The sequence below is a fragment of the Peromyscus californicus genome, unplaced genomic scaffold (assembly GCF_007827085.1).
Source record: "Peromyscus californicus insignis strain IS unplaced genomic scaffold, ASM782708v3 Scaffold_7__1_contigs__length_154581171, whole genome shotgun sequence".
Taxonomy (NCBI): Eukaryota; Metazoa; Chordata; class Mammalia; order Rodentia; family Cricetidae; genus Peromyscus; species Peromyscus californicus.
Genome location: NW_026294595.1, coordinates 86771279 through 86789005, shown reverse-complemented (window position 1 = coordinate 86789005; position 17727 = coordinate 86771279). Strand labels below are relative to the sequence as shown.

Here is a 17727-nt window from a genome sequence, read left to right as displayed (position 1 = left end):
GATTTATACATAAAACTGATGCCAATTATTTAAATTGCTGCCAAAAATTATTTTAAAAAGCTATCTGCTAATACTTGCTTCCCAATTTTAAGCCTTATTCTGACCCTGACATATTACAAAAATCAATTTATCTGTAGTGGGTGCAAATTATTTGATATTGATCCTCTATCACCTCAATAATCTAAATAATCTAGCTGTAATATTTGCAAGGTAAGGCTTCTCCTTTTTTTTTTCCTCCCCAGGTTTATTTATTTACTATATATACAGTGTTCTGCCAACATACATGGCTGCATGCCAGAGGAGGGCACCAGATTTCATTAGAGATGGTTGTGAGCTACCATGTGGTTGTTGGGAATTGAACTCAGACCTCTGGAAGAGCAGCCAGTGCTCCTAACTGCTGAGCCATCTCTCCAGCCCATAAGGCTGCTTCTTACATTGTTCCAAGCATACAAAATAGAGCATGCCATTTTACTCCATGTCAGCAAACACATTTAGGCATAAGCATTCTGTTAAAACAATAGCACTGTTTCTTACTCAATTTTTATTGATACTTCATTTAATTGAACTTCGATTTTTTTCAAAGACACTGGTTAGTCAATAATCTCACCACATTATTTGATACTGTGCAACTAAAAATTATAAGGTATATTAGATCTTATTTTGAATATGTTCCCCTCAAAACTGGAAATCTATACTATTATACAAATCAATCATTCTATTTCTCTTTGAGAAGTAAACTATGCACACCACATTCTTTGTGATCACACACTGAATTTATTAGATGGATACTGAAGGGAAAGTGCAATCTGAAGCCATGGAATGACTTCGTGCATGTGAAAAGTTAATGAACTTAAAAGGATCAGAGACTCAAATCCTTAGTCTCATTAGTATCACACTCCACCCATGTTAACCTGTCCAAACGGTTCCATAAGACCATGAAAACTAAAGAACTAAGAAAGAAAGGCTGTATTTCCCATCCATCTTCAGGTTTCAGAGATGATGCAGGTTTATGAAATTCTCACATCCTGAAAAATGATTTCTTACATACCTCACCTCTTAACCACAAAATTACAGTCATCTGGAATGACTCTAATCTGAGGACATGATAATCAATTACTACAACCAATGTTCATTCTGTGGAGTACATAGCTATCTGGAATGATAGCTATACAAAAACAGAATTCGGTGAAAAGTAACACTTTAAACATTTTCATATCAAGAAAAGATGCTGGGGAGGCTTATTAGTAGTCACTGTTTATGTGTTAAAATGTTAAAGACGTACATTGGAATATGAAAAGAAAGTTGATTTATCTTTTCTGGAAGTTTGCAAGCCTTATTCAAGAAAGATGATGGATGGACCAGGAGAATTCAACTGCAATTCTAAGACGGGTACAATTCAGAACTGTTAAGGTATTCCAGAATTGAGTATACTAATGCTAAAAGTGATTATAAAAAAACAACAAAACAAAACAAAAAATGCTCGCATACAGTTTGGTGGGATTTCATACTAACCATTAGAGGAGGTAGTGATACAATGTGTTGGAACTTAAAGTACAATGTCAGCATAAACTGTAAACAATTCTGAAATATGTATGTAACCTTTCAGAACACATGTAGTGAAAAAGAATTAGATTTCATATAAAATTAGAATTGAAAAAAGCAAAAAATAGAAATATTTAGTAAATTTACTCAAATGAAGTTTAAATGTTACAGAAATGAAAAATATTAGAAATCCATATACAATAAAAAGTGAATATAAATTAGCCAACTCCAAGAACATTTTCAGTTAAACATTCAAATACATATTCACCTTTTTCTTTATATAAGGATAACACATACATACAAACATAACATGAAGATTCTGGCAAAAAAAAAATCAGAGATGCTAAAAATTTCTCAAGTTTAAAAAATGGTGTAGAATATATTTCAACAACAACATTCTACATGAATGTAAACCCCTGATTTAATTCCATGATTTTATCATGCCAGAGCATGGTTGCTTTTAATTTTTAAAAAGAGATATTGGTATTATAACACATTGGCTTATCAATAATTAAGGCATTTGTACACGGTATCAGCGTGGACAAAAAAATTTAATATTACTTACTATAATGTTTTAAACTTTCGAAGTCTTTTCAACAGAAGAAAATAGCTGCACACATTTAAGTGTTTCTTCATAAAACACAATAAAATTAATGATTGGTCTTTATAGTTCCTGGTAAGAAGTCCTGTCTTGCTTTCGTATACTATAAATGATATTCTTATGCAGGATTGAGATAAGACCTAGCAGTTCTTAGGCAACGCTACCAAACGGCCATAGAGATCTGTGTGCAGCAAAGGCGAACAGTCTTCATAGTGCACTTTCACCTCATTGAAGCTGAAGCTGCTCCTTCCGGATATTTCCACTTCAATGTGAAGTAGATTGTTAGGATTTCATTAGTGGTTTTATTATGTGGCTTTTTAAAAGAAAAAAATTGGTTTTATTTCTTCCACAGTTCACAGTTCTCAGGAGAGACCTACTTCTGGAAATCATATAATCCAGCACTGTTTGAATAGCCAAATACTCTTTAGAAGATGAAATCTCTCAATGCAACTGTAATAAATAAGCATCTACGTCCTTAAAGGATAAAACAGAAACATCCCATTAGTTAATAAAACAAATACAAACATACACAACCTCTTTCTTTTCTGCTTTGTTTCTTAATTTGCCCTAGTTCCCTTTGTAACCTTTAAAAAGAAGGAAGAAATCTTATTCAAAAATTTTATCTGCATTTGTTTATCGCAGGGCCTGGAACATAGTACATGTTCAATAATGTTGATTAAATACTAAGTGAATGTTTTTGATTCCTGTGCTCAAACAACTCCACTTTGCAGTTAACATTTGTAGGAATTCTGTAAGTGCTGTATAAATCAAAGCCTGAAGCATAGTTTGACAATATCATTTCTCTCATTTTTAAAAATGAATTATTTTTATGTATATGAGTGTTTGCATGCTTGTATGTATGTGCAGCACATGTACACATAGTGCCAGAAGAAGCCAGAAGAGGACACGGAATCCCTTGGACCTGAAGTTACAGAAAGCTTTGAGCTGCATAGTACATGGGTACTAGAAAGAGAACCCATGCTCTCTGTAAAAACAATGCATGCTCCTAACCACTGAGCCAGTCACCTCTCCATATCCACACCCTACCCCACAGTCATCTGCTTGGATTTTTAACCTGAGAAAAAAAGACCTAGTGGAAGAGTCAAGGACTGCTGTGGGAGAGGAAGCCGCTGTCTTCAGATGTGCCTGAGAGGACAGCTCATAAACAAAACCAAAAGCAAGGTAAAAAGATAGAAAAGTGGAATGGGGACTTAGGAGCGTAGGGTGACTGGAGGTTGTGGGAGGATACGATCAGTACCAGAATGTACTATACACATGTATGAAACTGTCAAAGAAAACATTCATTTTTAAAATGACATATTGGGGGCTGGTACTGTAATAAAGACTTTATTATAGACCTTACATTGAAATTAATTGACAATTTTCAGTATAATCAAAATATCTTAAGGTCATGTTTATAAGAAAACTTTTCCTTTTTAATAAAAAGAGAATTTAAGATAGCCAGGCTTGGCAGATTCCTCTGGTCCCAGCACGTAGGGAACTGCAGCAAGAAGATGGTAATCTCAACACCAGTGTGGGCTTCACAGTGAGTTAAGGACAGCCCTACCTACACAGACCTTGTCTCAATAACCATAACTTAAAAAAAAAAAAAAAAAAAAAAGCAAAATTCTAAGGAAACATGCTTCTCAGCTCTACTAAGGTCTTCATAGTAATGTGTTACGTATACTTTAAAAACACGAAACAAGCCGGGCGGTGGTGGCGCACGCCTTTAATCCCAGCACTCGGGAGGCAGAGCCAGGTGGATCTCTGTGAGTTCGAGGCCAGCCTGGTCTACAGTGTGAGATCCAGGAAAGGCGCAAAGCTACACAGAGAAACCCTGTCTCGAAAAACAAAAAAAAAAAAAAAAAAAAAAAAAACACGAAACAAAAGCTGGGCAGTGGTGGCGCACGCCTTTAATCCCAGTACTCAGGAGGCAGAGCCAGGTAGATCTCTGTGAGTTTGAGGCCAGCCTGGTCTACAGAGCCAGATCCAGGACAGGCACCAAAACTACACAGAGAAACCCTGTCTCGAAAAACCCAAAAAAAACCAACCACAAAACAATAAACAACTTCAGGGAAACAGAGTTCTGTTTATAAAACTTTCATCATTAAAGATTCTGAACGATATTAAGAGATGAATTTGAACAAAGCATGATTATACACTAAACATTAAAGAAAATCACATTAAGTCAATAATCAGAGTAAAAGTAGTGAATTAAAAAGGAATTCTTAGCCAGGTATGGTGGCACAAGCCTTTAATCCCAGAACTTAGGAGGCAGAGCCAGGCGGATCTCTGTGAGTTCGAGGCCAGCCTGGGCTACAGAGTGAGTTCCAGGACAGGTTCCAAAGCTACACAGAGAAACTCTGTCTCGAAAAAAACCCAAAAAACAAAACAACCAACCAAACAAAAGGATTCTTGCCAGGCATGGTAATACACACTTTAGTCATAGCATTTGGGAGGCAGAGGCAGGCAGACTTATGTGAGTTTGAGGCCATCCTGGTCTATATAGCAAGTTTCAGGCCAGCCAGGGTTACATAGTGAAACCCTGTCTCAACAAAAACAAAAACAGACAGACAGGTGAGGCAGAGAGGGATAAAAGGGATTAGGGAATCTTTTGAATACAATCATATATAGGTACACATTTAATGCCTGATGTCATTTGTTCCTTTTTATATAGGTATCCAAGGAACATTTCATGAGCCGATGATAAAAAGATTTCGTTAATCCATACAATGCTTTTATTTCCTGGTAAATAACTACTCATGATAGCAAATACCCAGCAGTAGGCAGAATCTTTTTTACCACTAATTCTTTCTGTAATTATAACTATCAATGTCTTCTTGGAGTTTAAATATTAAAATTTAAACTAGCAATGTACCTTTTTCCTGTAAGAGACAAGCATATCAATATAGATCACTATTAAATTCATGTCTAACTTTTAAATTACAAATATAGATTACCTTAGCTATATTACCAGTATATCCTGGAACCAAAGTAAGATGGTTTTCCTGTTCCCATAATCCATTCAACTGCTGCTTTAAAATCTTAATATTTCTGAGAGGAAAAAAAAGAAAACTGAGAAAGCAAATACTAAGATACGGACTTGTTTTTAATTTATATCAGTAAAAAAAATACACTAAAGTCAAGCAACTTCTTAAAGTAGTACTAGCCAGGCACAGAAATTCAAGGATATTTAGTTACAAAAGTAGATGAGACAACAAGCAGGTTTTTGTAGCATGTGAACATCTTGAGTATGACACAGAAAATTCTGAGTCTACAAAGATTATAGAGTTAAGAGGCCATTAGGGAAGAGAAAGTATGTTTTCAAGACTGGCTTTTTGTTTCTTTGTTCCTCCTCCTATTTTTATTTTATTTTACTATGCAGACTAGGCTAGCCTCAAACCTGTGGTCTTCCAGCCTTGGCCTTCCCAGTGTTGGAATTATAGGTGTGTTCCACCATGCCTGGCTTAGAGTCCAGCTCATCTGTGTAGAATCCTATTTTCAAGCTAAGGAAATATTCAAATCATGATGATTGTAACTTTTTTTGTTTTTGTTTTCATAGAGATCAGGCAGGATACTTCCAAATACTGCACCAAGGGCAACTCCTTCCTTCTCTCTTTTTGGTACAGTGCATATGAAGGTTAAACCACTGCTGTGGGGTTTCATTCTTGAGGGAAGGGCTGAGATAGGTGTGCTGTCTTACACTCTGCACTGAGGAAGTTGGGGCTAAAGACTGCTGAGTTTGAAGGTAAGTCTTGGCTACACAATGAGACTGTCACAAAATAAAACAAACAACAATATAAAATAAAAGGTAGGGTTCTGGCAGAAGAGATACAGGGAGTTAAGGGGCTCTGTGTAGTTCTTCATAAATAAAAAGCACCCCAGTTTAAGATTTCTCTGAAAATGGAGAGAATAAAATTACACAATGAGGATCATGGGATATGAGCCTCACTACTTTGTTTAGTTAAGACACTTTTCCATAGAAATTTCAGCATGAATTATCTTTAAAGCTATACATACCCATCACTTGTAATTTCTGATTTAGATGAGAGTTCTGACCACCACCTTTTTATTACTGCTTGAAGCCAGTTTAAGCCAACTATTACATATCTGAAATGAAATATTTTGACAGAATTTGTTTCCATATAACAAGCCTTTAGAAAAGATGATACTCACCCACCTAAAAGCCCCCATATATACACCTACCTCTCCCTTAAGAAAAAGGTATTTCACTACTTTCATGATCTTCTTTATAAAACCATAGTTTACACAGCTATTCTTAGATGCTTTTTGTCACTATCCTTTATTATTTACATTTCTTTCCTGTGGGAGCCCGTTCTTGGGTTCCTCGTGGCTTTACCCAGTAGGTCCGCATAGAGAATGATTAGGACCACGGGCCTGAGTGCAGGTGTCTGAGATGGTCTGCACTTGGCTGTGCTGGGGGAGGAGGTCTTTTGCTCCACCCCTTGGCGTCTCTATAAAAACCCTGGGGCAGAGACAGTCGGGGCCTGTTGGAATAGGTTCCAGGCCCTCTCAAGGCTATCCTTTATTTTCTATCTGTTTATCTCTGCAAGCTTCTCCGCAATAAATCCTTCTATCTAATATTTCCTGCTGCTCGCACTCAAGAAAACTCTGGGGAACTGTGGGGGTGGTGGGTAAACGCCCCACACTTTCCTAATCATACTAGAAACTCCTTGGAAATAGAAACAATAAGGCTGGAGAGAGGGCTCAGTGGACAAAGGCACCTGACACCAAACCTGACAGTCCAGTTAATCTCTGAATTAAATGGTGGAAGAGAGAACCAACTGCTACAAGTTGTTCTGACCCCCTCTGTCACAATAAATAAAATGTAGCTCAGATTTTTTAAATTAAAAAACCAAGTATCATATACATCCCATGGAGCCCAGTTTCCTACCATGTACTCACAAACACAGAATTGAGAATGTTCAAAGAGAAAAAGGGAGATTTAGATTAGTGCTTACTCTTCAAATTTGCTTTGAAGTAGAGATTTTACTAGAGGCAGTAAGTCTACACAGCAGCCAAGTGAAATATATTGCTTTTCTTCCTGTAAACTAAAGGAAATTCTAAGTTACAAAATATGAACTAATTACAATGTTTTTCTTTAAAGCTTACTTTTTTTCTGAAAAAATAGTTTTTACCTATTGGTTAGAACAGGAAGGCAATCTACCACAACTCCAAGGTCTTCTATCCTGTGAGTACAAGACAGACACCAATGCTTAGAGAGCCAAGGTCCTTACTTGCATTCATATTACAATTTCCATCCTCCTTTGGAGGCATTCAATACTTACTAACAAACAACTTCAGTATTTATCTTGAGTCAAGTACTGAGACATAAAGGGGAAAATAGAGACAGGGCTTGCTTTCCAAGGCCTGAGTGGCTGTAGAAGGTGACAGTTATTCAAAGAGAGACAAACAAGGAAAATACACAGAGCAGGATGCTAATGGTAAAGCTACAGAGGAAGAGAAAACAGAAAGAGATGGAAAGAGATGAATGACATCTTTTTAAAGTAAGTACTCAATGAGGCATCAATTAGGTATCAGTAAGGGAGTATTTGAGAGACTTAAATAAAATGAGGTCATGCTTAAAATTCCCAAAGAGTTTCTTTTTTTCAAATGCTAAGTTTCCCACATTTAGTTTTACAGATAAGAAAAGAATGATAATCAGAAAAAGTAACAGCTTTGCTCTATCTGATAAAACAGTTTTCTGTATCCTCATTACACTTAAATTGGTGATGAACATAATTTAAACAATACTTATTCTCTGGATGCTAAATACAATAGTTTAAATTTTTAACCAATAAGAGCTTTTTTAAGAGTCACTTTTCATATCTCATTAAAAACTATTCATGTTAAATAAAGATCAAAAAGTCACACTCACCTCACTAAATAAGCTACAAGTTCACTTATACTTCTCTTTCTCCAGAAAGTCAAAGCTACATTCAATCTCAAATTCCTGCTGAACAGAACTTGAGCCATTGTCTCGTGGTCCTGAGAAACCTGAAAGGCAATCATCTAATGTGTTAAAACCACACTGAAACATGACACAGACTTTTTTTCTTTTTCTTTTTTAATGAAAACAGTCTGGTAGACACAGCTTTAAATTATACAAAGGCAATGCCTTATACTGGCCCTCAGAAAGGAATATTACAGTTTGCAGTTGAATACAGCGAATGAATGATGTGAACAAATTTAGGACTGTTTCTCTCCTCCCCCTTGCTACCAATTTTCAAAACTCCCAGTAATTTATAAAGTAAGTTATTTCTAGCTGACCCAATTTTATGCATGTGAACACAGGAAAAGGTAAGCATATAGACTAGTAATCATCAAATGAGCAGCACGAGGGAGGGGTGTAAACCTAAGTTCTGTCCTGTTAGAAATGTTACAAATGCACCATCTAAATGTATTTTTAAAAAAGTTAATACATGGTATGAAAACTTTAGCTCAAAATTATTTAAAACAAAAAGTGAATATTCTACTGGCTAAAGTGTCTGACATCATTCTCCAGAAACAGTTAGAGCTACTAAATTGGAATGTGTCTTCCAAATTATGCTTTAGACAATGACAAATAGGTACATCCGAAAGTTAAAAATAACATTTTTAAAAACTTTTCTTTTTGCCTACACATAAACATATGAATCTATGAACATTTTCAATGCTAAAATACATATTGACTTCATTTACCAAAAAGCAATAGCATATTTTTAGTCTTTACATATTACCATTTACTTAGAATATCTCTGGTTTTTCTATTTAAACTGTTTCTGTGAATGTCATGATGTGTGTAAATATATGTGTTTGTATAATTGCTTTCCTTAAGAGTTAAGTTTACAGTTATAGGAGGTAGTAGCAGGTTTGCGGACACAGGTCTCCACTAGGCAGCTCTAAGAACCCAGCAAATGTACTGGATAGCAGGCTTCAGTGATCTGCCTTTTAAGGCAAAATGTCTTTCCCCCCTTTCTTTAAGTTTCTCCTTGCCAACCTGTCATTTTGGATATTTATGGTAGCTGTCAGGCATTTCATCCTATTCTAGAAGCTAATTTAGAGATGGGGGAGGGGGGTGTTAATCTGTACAACTGTCTTAGGGAATTATCATCATGCAAATATGTATTTAATGGCTGATATCCGCTAAGAGACTAACACAAGGGGGAAAAAACCAAGAAACCAGAACCAAACCAAAGCAACCCAGGAGTACAATATCAATAAAGTTAAGCTAAAAATGACTTACCTCAGAAAAGAAACCACTATATTTTGACGATGGGCTTTCTGTCTGTGAAGACCCAGAATCACTGGCATTAACTACAAATGTTCGACTATCATGGCGCAAATTTTCGGGCAGATGGCCTGCACAAGCCAGTTCATTTTCTTTATTTGCCATGTCACAGCCCCCACTTTTAGGGGACTGCTTAGTTCTGTAACAAGGATTTGGAAAGGGATGACGAACTAACTTTTTGTGATAGAGCACCTTGCGCAGTTTATCTGGGCTTTTCACAGCTTGTCCAACTGTTCTGTAAAAAGAATTTATTTTCTTAAGTGAAACAAAGAAAAGTTTTTAAATGAAGGTTTAATTTTACAACTGTAACCCACTAAAATTAGAAGATAATAATTTAAAGTCAATTCTTATTTAGAAGAGGAAAATAAAAGTTACAAATTATCTGGAAGGCAATGAACAGAATGTGGCAAGTTGTATGACATGAAAACAAAAAAGGATAATAGCTGCTGTTTTTACAATAAAATATTAAAGGCCATTATGGGAACAGGAAACGAGGAACACTTTTGAGACAGCTAAGGTTTTTCTAAACAACTAAAACTTATTTTCTAATAAGTGAAAAAGTATTCACATTTGAATATTTTAAATTTATTTATTTTAAGCTGAAGCATACTGAATTTTGTGCATGAAAAGAACACAAAAGAGAAAATCTCACAGAGTACAACAGTTTCCAGATCCTTTGGGACTATTTATTATTTTGTCTTTTTTGCTTCCTTACACCATAAGAGAAGCAGTTTTCTCTTACCATGACAGACTGCCTCAACACAGACCCAAAGGCAACAAGTCCTAGACTGAAGTTCTGAAGCCAGGAGCCAAAAGCAATTGTTTTCCTGAAACAGGGTCTTTTCCTATGTGACTCAGGCAAAGTGTGCATTCCTAATTCTGCTGCCTCAGCCTCCCAAGTGCTAGGAATCTAAGCATGCAGGACCACAATGGCCCCAAAATGTTTCTTCCCTATAAAAAGTCACAGTACTGGGAAGCTAACTACAAACATACTATCATAGAATATTTCATCAAAAGAAATAAGGTTTTCAGAACAAACAGAAAAATTATGAAAATAGCTGTTTCACAATTTTATCAATTTTTGAGTCTCAGATTAATAGAAGACTACTGTATTTTCATTTCTTGTCTCTATTTGGTCTCTTGTTATTTAATTTTATGCTATTTCTGAACAACTTTTACTGTACACTTGTAAAAGAGTAGAAATGGACAAGGTGAACAAGGACTTCAAAAACTCTCTGTAAGGGTCTCAGGGATTCCCGGGTCCTCAGATCACACCTTGGATACACGCAGTTTAGAAAGCTGCCATCTTGGGAACTCTGGGAATGCAGGCCGTTTTTTACTATTTCTGGCTATATGATCCTGAGCAAATCACTTATTCCCTCTGACTATTAGTATTCTCTTCACTGTATAGGAATAATGGCATCTACATAAGGAACAGATAATATTGAAGTAGTACACAGCCTGGCACAGAGAACTGTTGACAACAAGTTAACTACAATTATAATAAAAAGAATACTTATTTGTTTTATGTCTTCATCTCTAACCACTTCCAATATTTTCCAACAAACTTTAAAGAAGCTCTTACCTACTTATGTAAGCAGCCAACTGTTTTGGAGATTTCTTAACCTGAAAAATCAAAGTAAATAGTGGTATCATGTTTAGTTCTTTAGTAGAGTTATGAAAACTTTATGACTGATGTCAACAATGCAGCTTAAAATTCAATAGGATATTTTTTCAGGTCAGTGTTTTCTCTGTCCTAATACCATGGTTTCAACCACTAGGTACACTACTGTATTTTGGTATGTTTGGGAAAGCAACATATCTACCTGTCCCTTTTCACAATACTTGTAATATACTGAACTTAAAGGGTGCTTAATAAATCAGTTCAAGTTTAATGTGGTTTAAAGCAAATTATTTCAGTGCTAATTAACCTTTCAATGAACAAAAGGCATCTCTCAGTTCCTTGTCAACTAAAACATTTACACTACAGCTTATAAAAATAACTTACCTGCCAAAATTGCCTTATAACTTTAGGAATATAGTAATAGTTATGCTTCATTAATTCTACTTAATCTAAGAGATTAAACAGATCTGATAGTTTAAAGTGTCTTACTTACCTCCTTCATGTTCTTACTAGTGAAATTAGAGATCCTCTTTCTAGGAAGATCAATGGGATGATCCTCAATACTATTAGAGAAGTTTCGTTTTTTAACATGGTGGGTGTCAGATGCCATAATCTCTTAAGTGCCTAAGAAAATAAAAATAATAAATAGAAAATTTTAAAAAAATTGAAGAACCTGATCTTTTATAGCATGTACATACATATACATCAACAGCTCTGTGCTATGCAAATGAGGCTCAATAGTAAAAAAGGACATACTTCGTATGTGTGTGTGTGTGTGTGTGTGTGTGTGTGTGTGTGTGTGTGTGTGTGTACATCAAATCTACAATATACAGAGATTATGGTTTTCCTGAGAAGCAATCCAGGCTGACCTGAAACTCAATGTTCCAACTTTGCCATTGCCTCCTAAATTCTACAAATGCAAGTATGAGCCTTGTTTTAAATATTTCTGAAACATAGAAGCACAACATACAGTATCCCAGGAAATTTAAGGGTCTCTACCTTCTCATGGTTTAGTCTGGAGGCTGTTTTGCTGTAGAGTGAGAAACAAGGCAAGACAAAACCACAGAAGCTAGACTATAAAAGGGTCTCTAAATATAAACCTCATTAAGAAAAAAAAAAAAGCGCAAAGAATGCCCTCAGTTAGAGACAATGGACTAAACATTTCCAACTACTTCTGTCCTTCTGAAACTTCATTAAAATGAGAAGTAGAGTTTTTAAAGGCATAATATTACCATTATGGAAAAAAAGAAGAGATAAGAGCAACAATTTAGAAACTGCAAAGCCAAAGTGGTAACTGACTTAGAAGGTTTTTTCAATGTAACACACACACACACACACACACACACACACACACACACACACACACACACCTACCTCTGTATTTCATAAAACACACACAACGAAATTCTAAATCAGCAAAGAAATGTGAAAAACAGAATCAAAGTTCAGAAACTGGTACTATCAAGGACATCAAGGTCAGGATAAAGGAAATCCAGAAAACAAGTGCACTGACTGAATATCATCAATGCACTGTTAGATCAATAAACCCCCTTCCCCAGCCCAGTCAAAGATCAAAGTGGTTTTTATTGTTTGCTTGCTTCCTTTTGACAAAACGCCTGATTTGTACCCCAGGCTGGCTTTATATTCCAGATTCTCCTACCTGGGCATCCTGATGGATGAGGTTAGTATGTGCCAGGACTACAATTTTATTCTATGAAAAATGTAAACCCAAGTTCTTAGAATAATATCAGGCACAAATGCAGTTGAAAGAACATATTCTAAAAATCAAGAAACAAATATGAGTTTACATGCTAAATTTTGAATCCCTTTACCTTCTTTCTTCCACTTGGCTTATGAAGGCTTGCAATCAAGCTCATATAATCCAACAAGAGTATAAAAGATGGTTCTTTGGAACACTGACCAGCCCCACAGTAAATCACACATACACATAAACCTATGGATATATACACATACACACATCCCTTAAAAATATGGATATAATGGTAGTAAAAGTTGCCAAAGAAGTTTCTGTATCTAGTTTACAGTGGTGCTTACATGCTCTCTCTCTCTCTCTCTCTCTCTCTCTCTCTCTCTCTCTCTCTCTCTCTCTCTCTCTCTCTCTCACACACACACACACACACACACACACACACACACACACACACACACACACAACACAGAGTCTTAATCTAAGAGTGGTGCCTTATGCCTGGAATCATACATTTGCCGGTAGAGACAGAAGGATCTCCATAGGTATAATGACAATCAGAGGTGTATAAAGTGAGACCCAGTTTCAAAAAACAAAGCAATTAAAATATTGTTAGAAATTTTAAAATAGGATATATTAAGACTGAAACAAACAATAAGAAAAAACATCAAATAGATGGAAATGTAGAGATGGCTCAGCAGTTTAGAGCACTGGCTGCTCTTCCAGATGACCTGGATTCAATTTCCAGCACCCACATGGTAGCTCACATGGTCTGCAATTTCAGTTACAGGGGATCTGACATTCTCTTCCTGCCTCAGTGGGCACTGAATGCATGTGGTGCACAGACATACATGCAAGCAAAACACCCACCCACATTAAAAAAAAAATTAAAAAACAAACCAAAAACCTCAACAGAAACTGAAAAGAGAATTTTCAGGGCATCTTCCAGAACATACAGGCAAATGATAAAAAGAATAAGAAGATGGGCTTAGAGGGAACCAACATCCAAACAAAAAGAAGTACAAGGAAGAATAAAGAGAGACCAATTAGAAATCATTGAGGAAATTTAAGAAAACTATACAAAACTGAAGGTCACAAATTTCTAGATGAAAACAGCTCCACCTGAGTCACCATAATGAAAGAAAACAGACCTTGAAGGTACATCTCCAAATTTCAGAATTAAACAACAAAAAAAAAAAAAAAAAAAAAAAAAAAACCCAAAAACCTAAAGAAGGAAGCATGATTCAGTGATTTAAGAACATTGATTAAGAAAAAGTGGCCTGGCATGGTAGCATACACTTTTAATCCCAAGACCTGGAAAGCAGAGGCAGGAGATTTCTGTGAGTTAAGAGGCCAGCTTGGTCTACACAGCAAGTTCCAGGCCAGCCAGCAGTATAGAAAGATCCTACTACAAAACAAAACAAAAGTCCTAAATTCAGGCAACTTACAGCTTCCTATTTAGTCAAATATGAGGATAGCAATCACTCAAAGTTCAAAACAAATTCCTTTCCAGTAGCAAGAATAACAAGATAAATGGATTCTAACATGGAGTCTAACATTCTAACAGTGTAGATTTTCTGATCTACACTGGAACAGGCTATAAAGCTTAGAAGAAATGTATCCACAGAAATGAAATAGGTTCAAAATAAAAGCTGGGCCAGGCGTGGTGGCCCATCATAGCACTTTAGTCATAGCACTCGGGAAACAGAGGCAGGTGGATCTCTTAAGTTTGAAACCAGCCTCGTCTACAGAGTGAGTTTAAGACAGCCATGGCGACACAGAGAAACACTGCTTGAAAAAAACATAAATAAATAAATGAAATAAATACTGGATACCCATTAAAGGAAAGAGGGGAGGATAGAGAGGGAGGGGGGAGAGAATACTATCTAAGAGCCAGAAGGAAATGGCATACTTTAAAGTGTTACAACAAACAATCCTCCCTGCCAACCCAGACTTCTATAATCAGAAACAATATTCATCATGAATGAAGGGGGAACACTGATATTCCCATATGAAAAAAAATTAAGATAATTCATTCCAGCCTACAAGAATGGCAAAGGGGCTGGAGGAGTAGCTAGTGGTTAAGAGCACACACTGCTCTTGCAGAGGACCTGAGTTTGGTTCCCCACATCCATATCAGGTGGCTCAGAGCCATCTCTAATTCTGGGGATTTGATGTTGACATCCTCAGGCATCTTTACTCATGTGTACAAACACATACACTCACATAATTTTAAAAGATTTTTAAAAAATTAAGTGGACATTTGTTCTTGAGTTTTCAAAATTATTTTTGGTGGCTGAAGCATTTTATAACACTATATGAACACTGTTCAAAATATACATAAAGGGAGAGTATTTACGGTAACTCTAAGTGGTAGAAGGTAAAGGGAAATAAAGAGGTAAGGTTTCTACATAACTTCATTCAAACTGATAAACTGCCAACATCAGTAAATGGCTGTGTGTGTGATACCAACATCAATAAAAGGCTATATTAAGAATTATACTTAAAAAACTGTAGATAAACTAGAGTAACAATATTTAAGTAACTAATAGAAAAGCAAGATAAAGAAAAGAAAAAAAAGAACAAAAACCAAAAATGACTGACCTAAGCCTAATACACAGCAATTTACCTTATACTTATTTAAAATTTATCATTATTATTATTATTATTATTATTAGTGCATGTGCATGTGCATGTAAGCCACAGTGTACCTGTGGAAGTCTGAGGACAATTGTTTCTCTCCTTCTCCCATGACAGGAGTTCTAAGGATTAAACTCAGGTTCTGAGGCTTGTGCAGTAAGTACTTGACCTATCCAGCAGTCTGGATGGCTCTTATGTTATTTAAATGGTGTATACACACTAGTTAAAACAGAAATTGGCAGAGCAGATTAAGAAACATGACCTACCTATATGCTGTCTATTTTATATTGTCTAGTTTTTGTTTTTTTAGACAGGATTCCACTACATAGCCCTGGCTGGCTTCAAACTCAGAGATCCACCTGCCTCTGCCTCCCAAGTACTGGGATTAAAGATATATGCCACCTTGACCAGTTATATATATGGTGCTGAGTATCATACATGTTAGTCAAACACTTTCCCAAATGAGCTACATCCCAACCACTCATGTAGCATTTTTAAAATAAAAGACACTAATCATTAGGAAAACAAAATCAAAGCCACATGAGGTACTACTTCACACCCACTAGATGGCTACGCAACGAAGACAAAAATAAGTGCTGAGAAAGGTGTGGAGAATCTAGGACCTCCAGGTATCACTGTGTAGAGTAACATGACACTGTGTCCCTCCCTTTGTCAGTACTGGGGATGAACATCTAGGGTGACATGTATGCAAGGCAAGTGCTCTCCCAGTGAGCTAAAACCGCAGCCCCTGCAAGTTTCTTAATGTTAAATACAAATTTACCGTAAGAATCAGCAATTTCACACTTACTGAAGGGGAAGGAAAACGTGTTTACAAAAAATTTGTATGCAAATAATGAGCATAGTCGGAAGACAAACATTTAGAATGTTTATCAACTGGTTAGCAAATAAAATGTGGCATATCTATACAGAACACTACTCATCAGCAAAAACGAGTTAAGTACTCATAAATCTGTGTATGCATGAGCAGTACAGTAAGTAAAAGAGGCCATGAAAGGCACATCATGTGACAGAATTCCATTTATATGAAATGTTCATAAAAGTAAACTGTATAGACAGAAAACAGATTGTTGGCTGCTTCAGCTGGAGTAGGAATGGAAGTAACTGCACAAGGGTACAAAGCTTTTCCCAGCGACAGAAATGCTCTAAAGATCTATTGGGACTGGAGAATGTTCCATATTCTAACATTACTTACAACTTCTAAACGTCAGAAGAAGCATACATTTTCTTACAATAACACAATGCTTACAATCAGCTTGTTCGAGAAAAACAACTGCATAATAATAGAGCTCATGGGATGATTTCTCTCTACATAGTAGCTCTCTCCTACCAGAAAGATAAAAGGGATCTATTCATATACTCTACTATAGTTGCTGCGTAATCAAGCAATTAAACAGCTCAAAGTGTTCAGATACTCTCTGTCTCCTCACAACAAGGGAAACTCATTATACAGGAATGAAACATGTCTAGACAGTTCAAGACCAAGTTAGCTTTCTCTTTACATTAATGTACTATACTCTATTGACTATCCATATTTTATTTAACTTTGTAATTCCACTTGGCAATTTCTCTACAAAAACGAAACATGGCTGCTGAGAAAGACATTCTTCTCCTTACTACAAGAGTTCCTTCTATATGTGGTTGTCTTCTAAGAGTCATGAGGATGAAAACATGGTTTGTAGCCACGATCTCTTTCCTTCTACCTTTCCTCCTCCCTTTCTCCCTCCTGGATGAATTTTAGTTGGAACTTAAAAAAATAATCACCACCTTATAATAATAAAATACATAAATAAGAAATAAATTCAGCAGTGCAATACCTTAACCACTTGGTCACTTGGTCATATAATCCCAGTACTCAGGAGGCAGAAGGGTCCATCCTTTGCTACAAAGAGAGATCCTCTCTCACAAAAACCAGACAAAACCAAATCACTTCCAGAGAATGTCCTGAAAAGTGGACTTTTAAAATTGGCATTTTAAAGCACAAGGTATTGGAGGGTATACATCAGTAATAATGTGCTTGCCAAGCATGCACAGGCCCCTGGGTTTGACTCTCTAGACCCATAACACTTAATAACTAAAGAAAAAACCCAAGCCTATTAAAACGGGATAGAAAACAATGAACTGTATAATCCTGGTGTGATGGTTAATCTTAGCTGTCAGGTTGACTATATCTGTAATCAATTAAAACCCAAGCAGCTGGACATGCTTGTTGAGGGATTTTCTTGATTGCATCAATGAGTGGAGATCCACCCTAAATCTGGGCCATACTTTCAGGTGGCAGCCTATATAAAATGACGTAGAGG

The 17727-nt window shown here is 36.2% G+C and overlaps 1 protein-coding gene across 2 annotated transcripts in view; it reads right to left on the bottom strand.

Moving 5' to 3' along the window:
* Positions 1–521: 521 nt before the first annotated feature.
* Positions 522–17727, bottom strand: part of Katnbl1 (katanin regulatory subunit B1 like 1) — a 36688-nt gene continuing 19482 nt past the window's right edge. For both annotated transcript variants that reach the window (XM_052723956.1, XM_052723957.1), the window contains 9 exons: positions 11552–11682; positions 11020–11060; positions 9390–9669; positions 8043–8161; positions 7303–7353; positions 7126–7215; positions 6164–6253; positions 5104–5197; positions 522–2617 (listed from right to left, as the gene is read on the bottom strand). In XM_052723956.1, the coding sequence (XP_052579916.1) occupies positions 2585–2617; positions 5104–5197; positions 6164–6253; positions 7126–7215; positions 7303–7353; positions 8043–8161; positions 9390–9669; positions 11020–11060; positions 11552–11668 (915 nt within the window). In that variant the 5' untranslated portion in view covers positions 11669–11682 and the 3' untranslated portion in view covers positions 522–2584. The remainder of the gene's footprint in view (positions 2618–5103; positions 5198–6163; positions 6254–7125; positions 7216–7302; positions 7354–8042; positions 8162–9389; positions 9670–11019; positions 11061–11551; positions 11683–17727) is intronic.